The 20,586-nt window shown below is 38.4% G+C and overlaps 1 protein-coding gene and 1 pseudogene across 2 annotated transcripts in view; one reads left to right on the top strand and one right to left on the bottom strand.

The window, feature by feature from the left end:
* Positions 1-20,586, bottom strand: part of TESK2 (testis associated actin remodelling kinase 2) — a 134,271-nt gene that overhangs the window by 39,294 nt on the left and 74,391 nt on the right. For both annotated transcript variants that reach the window (XM_043461494.1, XM_043461495.1), the window contains exon 4: positions 228-276. In XM_043461494.1, coding sequence (XP_043317429.1) covers positions 228-276 — 49 coding nt within the window. The remainder of the gene's footprint in view (positions 1-227; positions 277-20,586) is intronic.
* On the top strand, positions 13,423-14,126 carry LOC122437370 (annotated as a pseudogene).

Raw genomic sequence — 20,586 nt, 5'->3', positions numbered from 1 at the left:
ACTCTATCCCAGAGTTCTCGCCAAGTGTTATCAGGGAATCCAAGAGTATTAAGAGATATGGCAAACTGTCCCAAGGCTACAGAAGAAAGCTTTGTTAACAATGCCCTTTTGCATAAACATAAATGAATACATATTTTGCATACATATGTGAGTAACAATTACAGTGGAACCATAAATGCTGAAACTAAGGCAAAGAAGTCACTTCAACATGCTTATTGAAGTCTTACCTCTGTGAGTGCATGCAACTGTCCTTGATGTACACACACACCCATGAACCTACAAAACAAAACAGATTTTTTTTAAACAAATGAAAAGGACATGAACATAACTAGTGTAGTTGTGCATGCATTAGAGACAGTCCAACACCTGTAAAGTCTACTGTCCTGAATAACACTGTAGTTTCTCAAACTTTAATACCACTCTTCTAAATTCTAAGTTTATCATGAAATATCTGGCTGTGGCAAGATCCGGTAGTAACAAGCATTGGTGGAAGAGGGAAGGGAGCAAGCCTTTAAAAACAGCATGGTATAATGGAACAAGCACCAAGCTGGAACCAAGGAAACTTGATACTGGTTTAGCTTGGCCATTATCTGTCTACATGCTCACACACACAAAAAGGTCACAAACCCTATGGTTTCCTCAGTTTCCTCATCTAGAAAGTAAGTAGGCTGAACTACCCAATACGAAGGTCTGTAATTTCCAATCAATGAATTGGGGTTGGGAATACCCACATTTACTAGAGGACAGAGAGCTAACTTGCTTAACATAAAAAAAACCTCTTCTAAATATGTAATTTGAAAAAGAACCCAATAGAAAAATAAGCAAAAAGCATGTACATAAAAAAAAAGTAAAAATCCACAGAAAAATAAGAATAAAGGGCTAATCATATAAAAATGTGCTCTCCCTCATAATTAGAGAAATGTATACTAACACAAGGAGCTATTACTTTTTAAATCTATCAGTGAATGAAGATTAAGAATGATAATGATTGGGAGTATTCCTCGAGATGGATCCAGTGGTTAGGACTCTGCTCTCACTGCAGAGGGTGCAGGTTCAATCCTTGGTTAGGGAACTAGGATACTGCTTAGGAATGCAAGCCCAACAGGACAGCACCCCCCAACCCCCAGAAAAGAATGATAATGCTCAGTGTTGTCCAGAAGGGAAGGAAACAAGAATAGGAAAAACGGCTGAGTTCTCAGTACAACTTTTTCAAAGGGTAATTAATTGATCATATCTAGTAAAAATTTTCATTACTCCAACTATCCACTTCTAGAAACTTATCTTACAAGTATACTCAATTTGGTTGAGCAAAAATTCACATAAAAGGACATCTACTTTTATGTGTATGTGAATCTAAATACCCATCAAATAAAAGACTTGTTAAATATTTACATTATAATTCATAGATTAGAATACTATACAGGCATTAAAAAAGAAGGAAGTAATCTTTACGTACTGACATGACAATATACATAAAATATACTGCTAAATGAAAATGTCAAGCTTTAAAGTACCATTTGTGTAAAAAAAATTTATGTATTAATAGAAAGTATCTAGAAGCATTAATAATAGATCATACTGAGGAGATAAAGGATGATTTTTATTTTTTAGTGCACATACTTAAGTTATATTTGAAGTTTCTTCAACCATCCGCTTACATTTTTAGGTAAAAATAATTTTTAAACAAAAATCACAAATCAACTATGATGACTGATGATAATCATTAAGTGACAGAAGATAAATGACATAAAGCCAATGACACTCAGGGCTTAGGTTGTCAAGAAAATACCCACAAGGCCCAAGTAAGCTCTAGTTTAGAAGAGAAAAGGAAAGGGAAGAGATTGACTAAAGTGATAGTGAAGGCACAGCAGTGACTGCTCGAAAGGACCCTCAAGTTCTATGAAGGCAGAGTCCAAGTCATAGCGCCTGACAGCGCCTAGCAAGTGGTTTGCTTACTCAGTGAACAATTGCTGAGTGGAAAGGAACTGAGTGAGGGAGAAAGCCTGGTCAGCTGTAACATCACAGCGGTTAAGACATGCTGCTCTAACCAAAATTTCTAGTGTGAAAATTTCACAGTTTCTCCAAGAGGTTTTATTTAGACCACTGATTTTCCCTAAGGGCATCCAGAGACATGGTGGGGACTGGAGAAAGGAAAAAAAACCAAGGAAATATCTAGGTAGTACTGAAAATAAGATGCAGGTTTCAACGACAGGCTAAAACTTACCTCTTGGGAATAAACAGGCTTAGGAGTAAAAAGGAAGTGAAATAATAGAGTAGTTAAAAGAGGTCTGGGAAGGAAAAATAAAAGAGGTCTGGGACTTCCCTGGTGGTACAGTGGATAAGAATCCACCTGCCAATCCTGGGGACATGGGCTGGATCCCTGATCCAGGAAGATGCCACATGCCATGTGCCACAACTACTGAAGCCCACACACTTTAGTACCCACGAGCCCCAACTACTGAGCCCACATGCTGCAACTACTGAAGCCCAGCACACCCAGAACTCGTGCTCTGCAGCAAGAGAAGCCACCACCACGAGACCCGTGCACACCACAACCAAGAGTAGCCCCTGTCTGCTGCAACTAGAGAAAGCCCACACACAGCAATGAAGCCCCAGCACAGCCAAAAATAATTTAAAAAATTAAAAGTACAGAAAGAAGGTAACTGACAATCTAGATATCGATTTTTAAAAAAGCTCTGAAGGTAGAGGGTGTAGGTTCAAATCCCATCTCCACTTGTTACTAGGCAAGCATTAGTTTCCCTAAAGCATCTGTCTACAATGTGGGAGTCCTGGGTTTGATCCCTGGGTCGGGAAGATTCCCTGGAGAAGGAAATGGCAACCCACTCCAGTACTCTTGCCTAGAAAATGCCATGGACGGAGGAGCCTGCTGCAGGCTACTGTCCATGGGGTCGCAAAGAGTTGGACACAACTGAGCAACTTCACTTTCACTTTCATAGGATAATAGTGTCCACAAAGTAAGGCTGTTGGAAAGACTAACTGAAACAACTTCATTCACCGGTCAGTTTCTTTACTGTGAAACCCACTTCCTAATATGGAAGAGAATGAGGTAAGGAATGTAGGACAGGTAAAAGTCTAAAGAATAATTAACATAAGTAACACAGAGTGCTGGAAGACTGAATCTGGAATGCTGAATGTTTCTGGGTGGCATGGCATAGGGTCTTTGCAGATACAGCACCTGACAGCTTCAGTTTAACATCAGAAACCAGCTGGGTAAAAGAGAGGAAGCTGTACCAGAACAAAGGAAATCCGGGCAAGATAAATGAGAAAACAATCAATCTGGGGGAGCTGAAGTTTTACAAGTATCTTTTTTTTTACTTATTAAAGACGTTTTGTTTTTTTTTTTTCAATAATGTTTCCATTGAAGGACAGTTGATTTACAATATTATATTCACCTCAGGGGTACAGCAAAATGATTCAGTTATATATATATTCTTTTTCAGATTCTTTTCCCTTATAGGTTATTACAATATATTGAGTATAGTTCCATGGCTATATAGTAGGTCCTTCTTGGTTATCTATTTTACATATAGTAGCATGTATATGTTAAACCCAAACTCCTAATTTATCCCCCTCCCACCTTTCTCTTTTGGTAACGATAAGACTGTTTTCTATGTCTGAGGGTCTATTTCTATTCAGTTTCATATATGTATACATATATATGTATGTATATATATATATATATCCTTTTTCAGATTCTCTTCCATTATAGGTTATTACAAGATACTGAACATAGTTCTCAGTACTATACAGTGGCTCCTTGGTGATTACCTATTTTGTGTATAGTAGTGTATCTGTTAATTCCAAACTCCTAAGTTATTTCCCTCTTTCCCTTTAGGTAACCATAAGTTGGTTTTCTATGTCTGTGAGTCCATTTCTATTTTATAGATAACTTCACTTTGTACTTTTTAAGAGTCCACATATAAGTGATATCATGTGGTTATTTGCCTTTGTCTGACTTACCTTCACTTAGTATGATAACATCTAAGTCCATCCATGTTACTGAAAGTGGCATTATTTCATTCTTTTTATGGCTGAGTAATATTCCATTGTGTGTATATACCACATCTTCTTTACTATAGAGGTATCTTTAAAAAAGGTCAGTGTTCTTTAAGTGTTTGTACAGTTTCTCAGTCACCAGAATTATGAGAGTCAGTATTCTATTCATTTAACAACTATTTGTTGAGTGGTCACTATGTGCAAGACATTAGGGACAGAACAGTAAATAAAACAAAGTCCCTGCTCTCAAAGCAGTTTCATTCCAGGGGTCATTCTATTGGAAAGCAATTGTAATAAAAAGTTAAATGGATGTTTTGCAGAATGCAGTTAAATTGTTGTGCATAAATAGCTGTATCTAGTGAACCTCTTACAGGAAGGATGCTTCCCTGAGATTACATGGTATTTCTGCCTAAGGATGATTCTATTCTCATTATCCCACCATAGCAAAAAGAGGTAAATAATATACAATAAGCTTTTATTACCATATACAATAAGCTTTTATTACAAAAATTTTATTATAATATTACAATAAGTAATATACAAAAGCTTCACTACAGCTTTCTAAACTATAAAGGGCACTGCTGCTGCTAAGTCACTTCAGTCGTGTACGACGCTGTGTGACCCCATAGACGGCAGCCCACCAGGCTCCCTCATCCCTGGGGATTCTCCAGGCAAGAATACTGGAGTGGGTTGCCATGTCCTTCTCCAATGCATGAAAGTGAAAAGTGAAAGTGAAGTCGTTCAGTCGTGTCCGACTCTTAGTGACCCCATGGACTGCAGCCCACCAGGCTCCTCTGTCCATGGGATTTTCCAGGCAAGAGTACTGGAGTGGGGTGCCATTGCCTTCTCATAAAGGGCACTAGCAGGGGTTAATAAATAAGACCTACTACTTGTTTTTATAAAATTTTATTGGAACATAACCATGGTATTTTCTGGGGCTGCTTTTGTGCTACAACAGCAGACTTAAATAGTTCTGACAGAGACTGTATGGCTTGCAAAGACTGAAACATTTACTATCTCGTCCTTTACCAAAAGAGTTTGCTAATACTACCTTAAAAGACTGTTAGGAGGATAAAATGGGATATTTCAGGTACAATATCTAGCCTATGATCAAATAAAGGTTAATTGGTTTTTATTTTATTATTACTAACGATTCTAAATTATACCATCTCTTATATGACTATTAGAGTTACCTTTTCAAAACCTGAACTATGTCATTTCCTTCTTTATAAACCTTCAGTGGCTCCCTTCTGCCTATAGAATGAAGTCAAAATTCCTTACCACAGCATTTGAAACTTTCCATGATGTGTTCTAGCTTATCTTTGGAAGCTCACACTTTCCCATGAGCCTTATTCTTCACCCATTTCTCCCTTTCCTCTGCTTCTATCCTACAAATATATTTACTCATCTTAAAAAATGCTTCCCTTGTCCCCTCTCTAGTGGCTCAACAGTAAAGAATCTGCCTGCAATGCAGGAGCTGTGGAGATGTGGGTTCGATCCTTGGGTCAGGAAGATCTCCTGGAGGAGGAAATAAGTTTCTAATGGCACTCCAGTATTCTTGCCTGGAAAATCTCATGGAAAGAGGAGCCTGGTGGGCTACAGTCCATGGGGTTGCAAAAGAGTTGGACAGGACTGAGTGACCAAAACAACAAAAACAAAGCCCCATCCCTAAAACATGATCCTAAGTCATTCTTTGCATTTGTAACCAACCTTTAAGAGTAGGTTACATACACTATAGGGCTTCCCTAGTGGTTAAGACAGTAAAGAATCTGCCTGCAATGCAGGAGACAGGGGTTCAATCCCTGGGTCGGGAAGATCCCCTGGAAGAGAAAATGACAACCCATTCTAGTATTCTTGCCTGGAGAATTCCATGGACAGAGCAGCCTGGCGGGTGACAGTCCATGCAGTCGCAAAGAGTCGGACACAACTGGGTGACTTAACACTTTCACTTTACATACATATCTTCACACTATCTGGCTTCCCTGGTAGCTCAGCTGGTAAAGAATTTGCCTGCAACACAAGAGACCCTGGTTTGATTCCTGGGTCAGGAAGATCCGCTGGAGAAGGGATAGGCTACCCACTCCTATATTCTTGGGCTTCCCTGGTGGCTCAGCTGGTAAAGAATCTGCCTGCAATGCAAGAGACCTGGGTTCAATCCCTGCGCTGGGAAGCTCCCCTGGAGATCTTCATGGCTACAGTCCATGCGGACACAACTGAGTGACTAACACTTTCACTTTAAATACACTGTTTACATATCTTTAACCTTCCTTTGTTCCTAAACTCATTATAACCTGCCTTCTGCCCACATAACTCTTTTTGTAACTTTCCTTACTGTGGAAAATTCAGAGTTTCATTTGTCTCTGCATTTCTAGTACCTAGTATAGTATCTTACACACAGTAAGCAAGATCTCAGTAAAGATTTGTTGAAGGGCATGAATGATTTTTATGACCTGGAAACTTAACTTCAAGCTCCTCCCTGAGTTGGAAGACTTCATTTACTTACTGAAAATTATCCTTCTAGGATCAGCTAAAATTTCAATTTCTCTGCAATGATCTATAGGATGCCTTCAGTTAACATTAGTACTCTTTCTCTTTCTTCCTGGCTCCCAGCACTGCTAACATCCTTCTTTGCAAGATTGCTCATTAGCATAAGTCAAGAGGTCCAAGGTCTGGAGTCTGACTGCTTGGATTTGAATCTTGGCTCTGCTTACTGACGACCTCTCCGTATTTCAGGTTTTTTCCACATGCAAGATGGAAATGTTGGTATTATTTAACCTATATGGTTATTGTGAGGATTAAAATAACTTGAGCTCTTAGAACATAATATGCACTAGAGAATGTTAGCTATTACTCTTTTTAACCTTTCTGACTTCTCCAGATCGGAACATAAGGAAGGCTTTTAAGAGTACAGAACTCATCTAACTTATTTCTGTATACACACAATGCTTTGCACATAAGATGCTAAACAAGTATTTCTTGAATGAAAAGGCAATAATCACCAAATTAGTTTCACAACGTAAACTCGTTTTATAAGAAAGAACATTTAGAGGCAGGTACAAGGCTAGAAAACCAAGAGGTATTTATTTTATTTCATCAAATATTTGTATAGAAGGGAGGCAATAGGATTCTATTAGCAAAACAATGGCTACATTCTAAAGTTAAAAAGGTCGTCTAGAAACTGAAAGTACTTGGTTTGAGCATGATTTACCCTTGCTTCCCACCCCCTCAGACCCACCATCACCATCACCACACCACCCACGGAGATGTCACAGACGACACGTTCAGGCAGGCACTGGCTTCGTGTGACAATCTTCCCCACTCCCTGCTCACATCACCACATCATAGTGGTGTCGCACAATTCTACTTCTACGTGAAACTTTTCTGCTAGACCTCCTCAACCTCATTTCCTTTCCACCACCACTACCACCACATCAAAAATGGTGTTAAAGAGCTGGCAAGCTGAGACAGGCATTAGCTTTCTATTGGAAGAAGAGCTTGAGCAGTGCTAATCATTCGAGTTGCTATAAAAAGAATATACTTTTTTTTTTTTAGCATATACTTTTAAAAGGGAAATATTACTCATCCTTAATAGGGAAGTGATTTATGCCTAAAAACGCATTTAATATATCAACAGTAAGTTTTCACTGAAATTTTTATTGCTACTTTAATAAAAATCTAAACTGTGGCAGAAGCTGAAAGTCTTTCTTGGTAAGAGACAGGATCTTAAAAAAAAATTACATTATGAATGATTCTTATTCTCCACTACCACCACCCAAAATCATGCAAGCTTAAATTACTTAGCTCAGAAAGGGGACATTTTCTTAATGGATATGCTTAAGAGTGAGTGACAGATTACTCAAATTTGTTATTTTTAATTTCATATTACATACACATTTGCACTGTCTTTTAGACCAGTGCTTCCTAAAATTTAATATGGAAACAGATCACCCAGAAGTTATGTAAACTGCAGACTTTGATTCTATAAGTCAGGGGGAGAACTGAAATTTTGAATTTCTAAAAAGCTCCCAGGTGATCCTAATGCTGCCTGGTCTATGGAGCATATATTGAGTAGCAAGGCTCTGTCTAGAACAAAGACAGCTAGCTGATCACTACTCTAAAGTTACTAAGACTATTACAGGAAATTCCCAACTGTGATACTACTGGTAAACTCGAGTTTGACCAGAGACTTAATTCTCCTGTCTTTCCTGTAGAATGATTTACCATTCCCCATAAACTATCATAACCACACTTTTCCATAACTTAGCTTTTTTCCTCAGACTGTTTCCAATGTTTAGAATGCCTCACCCTTCATTTTCACAGAGTTATATTCTGCCCCAAAGCTCATTTCCTTTCCTCAAAACAAATCTGGCTCTAAGTAGAAGTATTTCTGAACTAGCATGCTTCTGAATTACCAAGGCACTTCATCTACACCACACTGCCACATCATCATAATTTTCTACCTTTAACTGTTTTATAATATGCCTTATATTTCCCTTAGGAGACCATAAGCTTCTTAAAGCACTCTCGAGTGGCATACGACAGTATATAAACACTTGCTGGATAATTTTTTTTTTTGATAATTTAAAACACAACTCTGACCACTCAAATATTACTGAGTGCCAACTATGTGCCAGGCACCAGTAACAATCATAACAATTATTAAGAACTAACTCAAAGAGTGCTTACCGTCTAGGCATTGTTCTAAGCACTTTATGTTATATTCATTTAATCCTCATAATAACCCAAAGAAGTAATACTTTTATTAACCTGATCACATTGATGAAGAAAATGAGGCTCAGAGAAATTAAGTAACTTGTCCAAAGTCACACAGCTAATAAGTGACAGAGTCAGGAGTCAAATCTAAACAGTGGGTTCCAAAGTCTGTGGTTTTGTTTTTGTTTTTGTTTTTTTTTGGGGGGGGGGGGGCGTGCCATGTGGCTTGGGGGATCTTAGTTCCCCCTACCAGGGATCAAATCCAGGGCCCCTGAAGTGCAAGCATGGAGTCCTAACCCCTGGACCACCAGGGAATTCCCAAAGTCTGTGCTCTTAACCACGATGTTAAAATATCTTTCCGTATAGTTATAAAGAGAATATAAAAATGAGTAAGACACAACCTGTTCACTTAAGAAGCTATTGGCTACTCATGTAATTAGCCTCCAACTAATAAAAATAAATGAAAAAAAATAAAAACTTAAAAAAAAGAAGCTATTGGCTACTCAAAAAATTGTTGTGGCAGCTCAGAGCTCCTGATATAAGTCCAAACTCCTTAGCATGTTATTCAACAGTCTGAATGATCTAACCCAAACCTCTCTTTCTTTTATCTATTACATCCATCTGCATTCTCTATGTTTTACTGTAGTTACATAACCAGCTTCTCCTAAATATGTCCTGAATTCTCCCACTTCCACTTCCATTTTGTTGCTGGAATAAGTCCATCATTCTCATCAAAATTAATCTTTCTCTTCCCTATACACTCAAATTACTCTATTTAAACTTCTGCTGTAACACTAACCAGGCTTGCCTTCTACATGTTTTAGCTATGTCCACCTTTTCCACTCAGAGGATTCTTGAGGACAGAGATAGAAGAGTATGGAAGAGATGGTTACTTGTTAACTTCCCTTTTCCTCTTGAAGTTGCCTACATTTCCCAGCTGATTAAGACCATAACACTGAGTTCTGGCCAGTGGTACAGGGGTAGAAGTGATTATATCATTTTCAGGCCTGTCCCATTAAAAACCTCAACATCATCCTCCATACTTTCTTCCTTCATCTGCCAACAGATGCACAAGATCCAACAGAGGAATCTGAGGCCCTGTCCTAGGTTAAAAGGGCCCCTCCACCCTTCAACCTCCATTCAACATGCACTGGATTAGAATATGAGTAAGAAACAGCATTTAAGCCAATAAGATTTTTAGTTAGCCCACCTGGACTAAATACACCTTATAGTTTTCTTTCTCTATATATACCCAAAACACTGCCTTGTTCATAATTAGTGTTCAGTAAATATTTAGAGTCCAATTAAAAGTTAAAATTCTTACTGCAAGGCAGAACCTTTCAAGACTCTACTCTTAGCCAGCAGTCTTCAAAACTGGGGAATGAGAGAGATTATTCATTGAAGTATGGGAAGAAAATTGAAATTTTTACTTTTTTTAATACAACAAAGAGAAATGTTTACTAATATTTAATATGGGTTGATAGTAGCACCTGGAATGGGCTCAAAAATGTTTTCCTAATGGATTCTATGGTAGACAGAAGATATCCAAAGATGTCCATGTCCTAATCCCTAGAACCTGTGACTATGTTAGATGGCAAGTAGAATAAATCAAAAAAACTTCAGATGGAATTAAGGCTGCTAATCAGTTGACTTTAAATTAGGGAGATTATCCTGGATTAGCAAAGTGGGTGCAGTGTTCTTCAAAGGAGGAAAGAGGGAGGCATAAGAGTCAATATCAGAGGGCTATAATATGAAAAAGACTCAACGGGTCACTACAGGCTTTGACGATGGAACGGGACTACAAGCCAAGGAATGCAAAACAGTCGCTAGAAGCTGAAAAAAGTAAGAAAATAGACTCTGCCCTAGAGCCTTCAGAAAGGAATACAGCCCTCCTTGAATTTGGCCCAGTAAGATCTGTAAGATAATAATTTTCTGTTATTTTAAGCCATTAGGTTTGTGGCAATTTGCTACAGCAGTCCTAGAAAACTAACAATCAAAAAAATCTAAGGGTCACTATTTTATGTTATAATGTTCACAGATCTAAGATAGACTTTGGGCTTTGACTCTTTGTAAAGAAGCGTAAGGAAAATAATAACGTTATTTTCCTTGGTGATATTTACATCTAGTAGGTCAAATATTTATTGAACTCACAGTCATGTATAAAGCTCAGAGTTAAATGTTTAAATGTTATCCCTTCTCAAAAGTTTATTACCTAAATAGAATAATAAGGAAGAGGTATGGTAACAGTCTAAAACACATCTATCCTTCTTCTAAAAAACAAAACAAAACACTGACACTACTATTTCGACTGGGACCTCTTCAATTCTGCATAACAGGACCTAGGAAGAGAAATGCAGCCATTGCGTCGAAGCTGTCAAGAAAATTACTCTGTACTGCTCACCTACAATATACCTGGAAACTGTGCTAGGTGTTTTATAGGTACTACCTAATATGAATCACCCCTATTTTATCATCTAGGAAAATAAGATTCAGAGTATTTAAGTGACGTGACAAAGACTAGAGAAGGTACTGGAAATTGGATCCATTTGGCTCAAAAGCCTATGTTTTGTTCTGTGATAATCAGTATGTATGAAAAAGGCCACTAAGTCAAGAATAATTTTATTTTTGATTCATAAAAAAAGAACTATGTATCTGCAAACCAATGAAAATCTGACTAGTTTGCTTTACAAGCCTTTCTACTGCCAACTTTGATCAGTAAAAACAGCACTCTTATTACAAAAGTTTTTCTGACCTGTACTGGTCTTTCCGGAAAAATGTCTGACTCCAAAGTTTGGTAAAAACAATTAAGAGGCCTGAAATAAACCTATAGCAAAATATTAGAATGTGGGCATGATTTTTATAATAAAATGCTTTCTAAAAGGTCTGCATTTGAAACTTACTTAGACTGGTTTACTTTAAAAAAAAAAAAGTTTTTCCAGAAGTTTGAATATATTTTTATCTTATTTCCTCACATAATTTTGGAAGGCAAGGCCCTGGAACATACTCCACCAGATTCCACTAAGCTGTAATGTGTGGCACTAAAAGGAACTGCTTTGCATTTTACTCCCAAATAAAGCAAAGATACCAACACTCTCTCTTGGACTAGAAAAAATTACCAATAACCAAAAAGGAGAAGAGACGGAAATGGCTCAAATCTCAAGTCCCAAAAGAGCTATGAATCCAAAACACATAAAAAAAAAGGAGTAATATCCTTGGGTAATTAAGGCTTGCTGGAGTTCAAATGTGTTTTAGAGGTACTACATCATGGAAAACTGGTTGTACTGGGTCCTAGATATGAAAACTCATAAGGAAAACTCAGCTGAACTGACATTAACCACCAGAGCTCACATCAGGTGACACTGAGCAGAGCTGGTTCAGCCTGGCTTTCTCTTTTCTGCCCACAGCTTTTCTAGTCCAATTCTAAGATCGCTAAAGGCAGAATAAACACGCCTCAGCCATCACTAGATTATGTCAATAGCACTGCATATAATAACAAAAGGACCAATCAAGTTCGTGTTCAAATTTTACTTTTTCTTAGTAAAACAATACAAATGTCTAAAAAGTTAAAATGAGATCTGCTTGTTTATAAATATTATACCAGCTTAATAAACATAAAAACATCCCAGATTTCTGAGAGAAAAATATCCTCTATCTTGAATAACAACTGAAAGTAAAATGAGACCAAGAATGAATTCATTCTGTATTTTATTTCATAGAAAATTTTAAACCACATTGCTCAAAACAGTCATACAAGCAGCAAAATACCAAGTCTCCCAACAAAGGCAGAGCTATTAATAAATATATGGGCAGTGACTTCAAAATGTCCCCAACATGCTTTTTGTTTGTAAACCCAGGAAGTTCAGAAGAGAACTAAAATCCACAAACCCAAGTATATAGATTGTCTCCCCAAGCACTGAAAAAGCTTCTTCCTCCTTCCCAAATTTATCCTTTAGCCTACAATCACTCATAAACTCATGCCAAAATAGCAAAATATAAACACAAACTTCAATTTATGTGAACATACTTTTGAAACAACTCTCCCAATGATTTATTTCTTCCCCAATTCAACCCGACAAGCATGTATCAAGAAATACTATGTGCAAATACTTGTACTCTCCATAGATAAACAGAACACTTAATTTTTTTTTTTCACTGCCTGTCACATATATATAAGCACAGTGCCAGGCAATAAGGATCAAGTAGGGGCCATAGAAATAAACATAAATAAATCCTTCTTTAACGAGCTCACAGACAAATAATGATAATAGTAGATAACATTTAGGGAGCACTTATGTATCAGACACTTTAAATACTTCACAGGAGTTACCTCATTTAATCTTTATGAAGATATTAGGTAGTAGGTACTATTACTCTCTCCATTTTACAGATATGAAGACCAATTAAGTGGCAGTCAGAAGTAGATCCTTAACTTTTTTTTTTTTGGCTTAACAAGTTTTCTGTTTATTGTTGTTTGAATCCTTAACTCTTAAGCTTTATGCTATACAGCTTCAATATATAATGCTTCAGATGATTATAAGAGCAACAATAATAAAAAATTAAAGTTAAGATTTAGTGCCTTGCATTGTGATAAGTTGTTTGTGGACATTATTTCATTTAATCATCTCCATAAAAGCAAGCAGGACCCTGGGCACACAAGCCTTTCAAACAGTTGCTAATCTGGGAAGGGAGGGAATGCTGAGACAAGGGAGCAGCAGTCAGGAAACAAAGGACAGTGTTGCTACCCATCCTCCTGCGGCTGCAGCTCTTCCAGCTGCCCCAATAGCCTCCGCCCCCCACAACAATAACAACTGTGTGGAAGGTGAACAGTCTCTGCCTCTGCCAGCCAGCCTCAACAGTTCCTCGGCGCAGCTCCCCAGGAATAGTAGCAATGGCAATGACTGTAACAATGGGGAAAATAGGGGGCTAAAACATCCTCTATCCACAATGGAGACATGGAGAAGATTCTTTTGGATGCACAACATGAATTCAAACAGAGTAGTTCAAGAGACAGTTCTCACTGCAACAGCCCTTCCCCACCAGAAGAGGGGGAGATCATGTCTGATGGGAAACACAGCAGCGGGGACCGTAGCTCTCAGTCAGAAGAAATTGCCGGAGAGAAAGATGTGGGTGCACTGAAGAAAATCGCAGACTGGGTGTCCAGCTGGTCTAGCAGACCTGAAAACATTTCACCTAAGGAGTCCCACTAAGGCACCCTAAATATTCCATTTCCTTAAGCATGAGGAAAAGTAGAGCCATGAAAAAAGGGGAGATTTTCTTTCTCTGCACAATTTCTTAAGATATTCATTCCATCTCTCTTCCTTTGCCATGTTTTGGCTTTGGAGCTAGGCACCTACATTGGAAAATGACTAACCACAATTACTGCCAGTACCTACTGAAGGAAAAGAGCCCCTGGGAAAGCGTGTGACTTGTGAAGTGTGTATTGTCAGTAGTTTATTTGAACTTGAGACCATTGTGAGCATGACCCAACCTACACCCTGTTTTTATATATCCAAGTAGTTCCAGTAATTCTCAAATCCATTATTTTATTCAAACTCCGAGGCATCAAGTTTTACCAATCTCATTCTCTTTTTGACCTAAAAAACACTTAGGAATTTCTTAACAAACTTTACTGTTGTTTAGAAATTTGCAAGGGCTTTTTTCCTGCAAATACTACCAGCAAATTATGATTTTGTCAACAATGCGGTTGTTTCCTTTTAGTACAACTAGACTTAGACCTATATCATTCATGATACAAATTTTACTCTTGCAAGATAATTTCTATCATTCTTTTTAAATGAGACCAGGTTAGCAAGTGATGTAAAAGCTTTGTTGTTTTTCAAGACAAAGGCAAGTTTGAATTTATACTTATTAAAAAAGAAAATAAACAAAAGAAGACACGGGTCCTGGTTCCACCTCAAGAGATAAAACATAGTATCTTTGAACCTTGGGAAAAATATACCCATTTGAATGCAGAGTTCCAAAGAATAGCAAGGAGAGATAAGAAAGCCTTCCTCAGTGATCAATGCAAAGAAATAGAGGAAAACAACAGAATGGGAAAGACTAGAGATCTTCAAGAAAATCAGAGATACCAAGGGAACATTTCATGCAAAGATGGGCTCAATAAAGGTCAGAAATGGTATGGACCTAACAGAAGCAGAAGATATTAAGAAGAGGTGGCAAGAATACACAGAAGAACTATGTACAAAAAGATCTTCATGACCCAGATAACCAAGATGGTGTGATCACTCACCTAGAGTCAGGCATCCTGGAATGTGAAGTCAAGTGGGCCTTAGGAAGCATCACTACAAACAAAGCTAGTGGAGGTGATGGAATTCCAATTGAGCTATTTCAAATCCTAAAAGATGATGCTGTGAAAGTGCTGCACTCAATATGCCAGCAGATTTGGAAAACTCAGCACTGGCCACAGGACTGGAAAAGGTCAGTTTTCATTTCAATCTCTAAGAAAGGCAATGCTAAAGAATGCTCAAACTACAACACAATTGCACTTATCTCACACACTAGTAAAGTAATGCTCAAAATTCTCCAACCCAGGCTTCAGCAATACGTGAACCGTGAACTTCCAGATGTTCAAACTGGTTTTAGAAAAGGCAGAGGAACCAGAGATCAAATTTCCAGCATCCACTGGATCACTGAAAAAGCAAGAGAGTTCCAGAAAAACATCTATTTCTGTTTTATTGACTATGTCAAAGCCTTTGACTGTGTGGATCACAATAAACTGTGGAAAATTTTGAAAGAGATGGGAACACCAGACCACCTGACCTGCCTCTTAAGAAACCTGTATGCAGGTCAGGAAGCAACAGTTAGAACTGGACATGAAACAACAGACTGGTTCCAAATAGGAAAAGGAGTACGTCAAGGCTGTATATTGTCACCCTGCTTATTTGACTTATATGCAGAGTACATCATGAGAAACGCTGGGCTGGAGGAAGCACAAGCTAGAATCAAGATTGCCGGGAGAAATATCAATAACCTCAGATATGCAGATGACACCACCCTTATGGCAGAAAGGGAAGAAGAACTAACGAGCTTCTTGATGAAAGTGAAAGAGGCGAGTGAAAAAATTGGCTTAAAGCTCAACATTCAGAAAACTAAGATCATGGCATCCGGTCCCATCACTTCATGGCAAATAGATGAGGAAACAGTGGAAACAGTGGCTGACTTTATTTTCTGGGGCTCCAAAATCACTGCAGATTGTGATTGCAGCCATGAAATTAAAAGACACTTATTCCTTGGAAGGAAAGTTATGACCAACCTAGACAGCATATTAAAAAGCAGAGACATTACTTTGCCAACAAAGGTCCGTCTAGTCAAGGCTGTGGTTTTTCCAGTAGTCATGTATGGACGTGTGAGTTGGACTGTGAAGAAAGCTGAGCACCGAAGAATTGATGCTTTTGAACTGTGGTGTTGGAGAAGACTCTTGAGAGTCCGTTTGACTGCAAGGAGATCCAACCAGTCTATCCTAAAGGAGATCAGTCCTGGCTGTTCATTGGAAGGACTGATGTTGAAGCTGAAACTCGAATACTTTGGCCACCTGATGGGAAGAGCTGACTCATTTGAAAAGACCCTGATTCTGGGAAAGATTGAGGGCAGGAGGAGGAGGGGACGACAGAGGATGAGATGGTTGGATGGCATCACTGACTCAATGGACATGGGTTTGGGTAGACTCTGGGAGCTGGTGATGGAGAGGGAGGCCTGGAGTGCTGCGATTCATGGGGTCACAAAGGGTCGGACACGACTGAGCGACTGAACTGACTAAACTGAATTCTTCCCAAAGCCTCCAATAGAACTGTAAAATTTTTCTGAACACGAATGTCCATCCTATCAAACACATCTGGGAATCTATGAATTCTTTCCTCAAACTCCACTGCCCAATATCTCTCCTGAAGTTCTTGATCCTCCCACTCAGTTTAGACTGCTTATTCTCTAGACTATTGCCCAGCAGTCACCCTGGGACTTGCTATCACCCTTCTTTCCAGATCTTATGCCTTTTTATTTTTATTTGTTGTTTTGTTTGCCCCCTTACTTTTGATGAGACACATCCTCCAGCAGCTTCATAAGAAACAGCTCACAAGAGGTAACATTTTCAACAACATGCATGTCTGAAAATGTCTTTACTCTCATGCCTGACTGGTAGTTTGACTGGATATAGAATTCTAAGTAAGAAATCATTTTTCTCAGAAAGCACTGTTCTATTGGTAGAGCTTCCAGAGCTGTTTCTTTGTTTTTTTGGTTTTTTTTTAAGATTTATTTATTTTTTGACTGTGAGTCTTTGTTGCTGCATGTGGACTTTCTCTAGTTTCCACGAGTGAGGGTTACTCTTCACTGCAGTGTGCAGGCTGCTCGTCATGGTAGCTTCTCTTGCTGAGGAGCACAGGCTCTAGGCGCAAGGGTTCAGCAGTTGCAGTATATGGGCTCAGTAGTTGCGGCCCATGGGCTTAGTTGCTCCGAAGCACGTGGGATCTTCCCAGACTGGGGAATCAAATCTGTGTCCGTTGCATTACAAGGAGGATTCTTAACCACTGGGCCAACAGGGAAGCCCCCAGAGCTGGTTTTGAGAAGTCTGATACCATTTGAACTTTCAGTCCTTTATATGGCCTCGGGTTCTCTCCACCCCTATGCTGTGGAACTGCTTAGAATCTTATTTTTATTACCCATATTCTAAAATTTCACAACTATATGCTCTGGGATGGGTCTTTTTTTTCATTCATTATGCTGGGCACTTAGGAGGCCCTTTCACTTTGGAAGTTCATGCCCCTTAGTTGTAGAAAATGTTCTTGGATTAGTCAAAAACAGACTTCCTAGATTGATCCTTTACTTTTTAATTCTTTTCTCTCTTATTTTCCATCTTTGGTTTTTCACCATTAATGGATGATTTCCTCTTTAACTCCTTGGCAGTCCAGTCAAATACTTTAAATAAAACCATAAATAAAGAATCAGATAAAACTATATATAAACATAAAATCATATTTTAAAATTTTCAAGAATCTTTATGGCTCTCTAACTACTCCTATTTTATGGTATACTATTCACTCAGACGGTAAAGTATCTGCCTACAATGTGGGAGACCCAGGTTCGATCCCTGAGTCAGGAAGATCCCCTGGAGAAGGAAATAGCAACCCACTCCAGTATTCTTGCCTGGAAAATCCAATGGACTGAGGATCCTGGTAGGCTACAGTCCATGGGGTCACTAAGAGTCAGATACAACTGAGCGACTTCACTCACTCACTCATTCTTATTTCATAGATGTAGCTCCTTCTCAAACCTCTCCTAGAAGATGTATATTTAGAAGATAATAATTAGTTTTTTTCCTGGTTACACTTCAAAGTTTTCTTCTTTTACTTGGGGCTCTTCAATTTCTCCAAATCCACCAGTTTCCTGGCAGGTGTGGGTGGGATGGGGACGATTCCTACCTGCTTAAGAGTCAAAGGATAGAAGAGGACTAGAAGTCTCAAGAGTCTCACCATTTGGTATAGAGACAGTCCCTTCATTTCCCTCTTCTTAGGATAACATTCCTTCTCCATCAGCTGCCATACTAGATGCTTACCTTGAAGCATGTATGATTCAATTTTTTTCCAAAAATAAAAATTCATCTCTTGTTGAGGTGGGTGAGACTTAACTGATTAATTGTAATGAATGGAGATGGTGACTTTTAGGCCCAGTTACTCCTGAAAACACTTTCAATAGTCCTGTTTTTAGCCCAAGCCTGACATCCACCTTCAGTTCCAGAGCTGAACTGTAGGTTTTGCAGGTTTCTGTGATGCAAACTGGCTTGCTTCTATCTATCATCTGCTTCTATACACACTACCTTCAGGGAACTCACCCTATCTGAAGGCTACAAACAATAAGTAAACAAATAAACAAGATATTTTCAAAGATGATAAGGATGATGTAGACAAAGCATAATAATGAGCGGGTAAAGAGTGATACTGGATGGCTATTTTAGACAGGCTAGTCAACAAAAGTCTCTTTGAGGATGGGGTATCTCAGAAGAAGCATGCTAAATTATTCTGGAACAAAGACATTATAGGAAAAGGGAAAAGAAAGTACAAAGACCCTGAAGTATGAAAGAGGTTGGTGTATCTGAGAAACAAAAAGGCCAGTGAGGGTGGTTAGGATGGTGTAAGCTAGGAAAGAGTGATCAGAAATAAGGTCAAGGACTTCCCTAGCGGTCCAGTGGTTAAGACTTTGCCTTCCAATGCAAGGGGTGCAGGTTCAACCCCTGGTCAGGGAGCTAAGATCCCACATGCCTCCTAGCCAAAAAACATAACCTCATAGCCAAAAAACATAAAACAGAAGCAATATTGTAACAAATTCAATAAAGACCTTAAAAATGGTCTACATTGAAAAAAAGAGAAGAAAATAAGGTCAGAGAAGCAGATAGGTCAACTCATTTAGGGTCTTGTATGCACGCATCTCAACGTCAAAGAGTTTAGACTTTATTTGAAGAGTGATGAAAAGTCATAGAAGGAAATTCAGCAGAGGAGGATGGTATGATCTGATTTACCTTTTTCAAGTTCAATCTGGCTACCATGGAGCAAGAGGGGAATCTGGGAGATCAACTAAGGGTGTTGAAGTAGGATGGTGGCTATGGAGGTAATAAGTGGTAGTCAGACTCAGGGCATATTTTAAAAATAATGCTAAACTACTTGAAGGTTTGAAGTAGGGTATAAAGGAGAAATATTAAAGATGACACCTAGGGTTTTGGCATAAGTAATAGATGAATGGTAATTCCATTTGCTGAGAATGGGCAACATCTAGAAAGTAAAACATGTGAGTGGGATAGGAATATGATCAACAGAGGCCCATAATAGGTGCTCAGTAATTGGTACCCATTGTTTACATTAACAATCATCTTCCATTGTATGTCAATTACATCTCAATAAATTTCTTAAAAATCACCTTCTTTCTGGGGTTATACTACTTCACTATCCACAGACAATGACATAAATAGTACTGAAGCTTATTCTACATTTATTTTAAACAAAAACTTTCTGGTTATATGAAATTAGAACTTAGATTCAATTCATAAGCCATCAGACTTTCTACCTTAGTACAGAGAAGAAAAAACAATATTAAGATCCCCTTACCAATGTGGATGGAAGAGCCTGGTGGGCTACAGTCCACGGGGTCGCAAAGAGTTGGACACGACTGAGCAACTTCACTCACTCACTCACTCACCAATGTGCAAGCGTTACAAAATTTGCTTTGATGGCTATATTGACACTCTTTCACCTAGTTACTCACTAGGATTACAATGATAAAATCAAAAAGGTGAACTTTAATCCATCATTTTTAAATGCTCCCCATTTATTCTGAACAACACGTGCACACAGACAATGCAAACACACCCTGAGATAATATATTTTTCAAACCTGATCATTTAAAAACTATTCAACATTAATTCAGTATGATTTCTAAGCTGATCTATTCTCCTCATTTAACAAAAGGGGAAACCAAAGCCCAGAGGTCAAATAACTTGTCCAAGAGAACACAATTAAGAAATCACAGAGTGCATAAGAATGTGCATAAGAATAACTGAAGATAAGGCTAGAAAAACAGAGCAGACATTAGCTATCTGTCTAAAGAATTTCTGATTCAATTCTGAAATAAATGGGAGCCACAAGAAGTTTTTAAGAAATGTTCAGTCGCTAAGTTGTGTCCAATTCTTTGTAACTCCATAGATTGCAGCACACCAGGCTTCCCTGTTCATCACTATCTCCTGGAGTTTGCTCAAATTCATGTCCATTGAGTCAATGATTCTATCTAATGTACTCATCCTCTGCTGCCTTCTTCTCTTTTTTTTGCCTTCCCTTCTCTTCTTTTGCTTTCCCAGGA

This window comes from Cervus canadensis, chromosome 2, assembly GCF_019320065.1.
Source record: "Cervus canadensis isolate Bull #8, Minnesota chromosome 2, ASM1932006v1, whole genome shotgun sequence".
NCBI lineage: Eukaryota > Metazoa > Chordata > Mammalia > Artiodactyla > Cervidae > Cervus > Cervus canadensis.
This window is presented reverse-complemented; position numbering and strand designations above follow the sequence as displayed.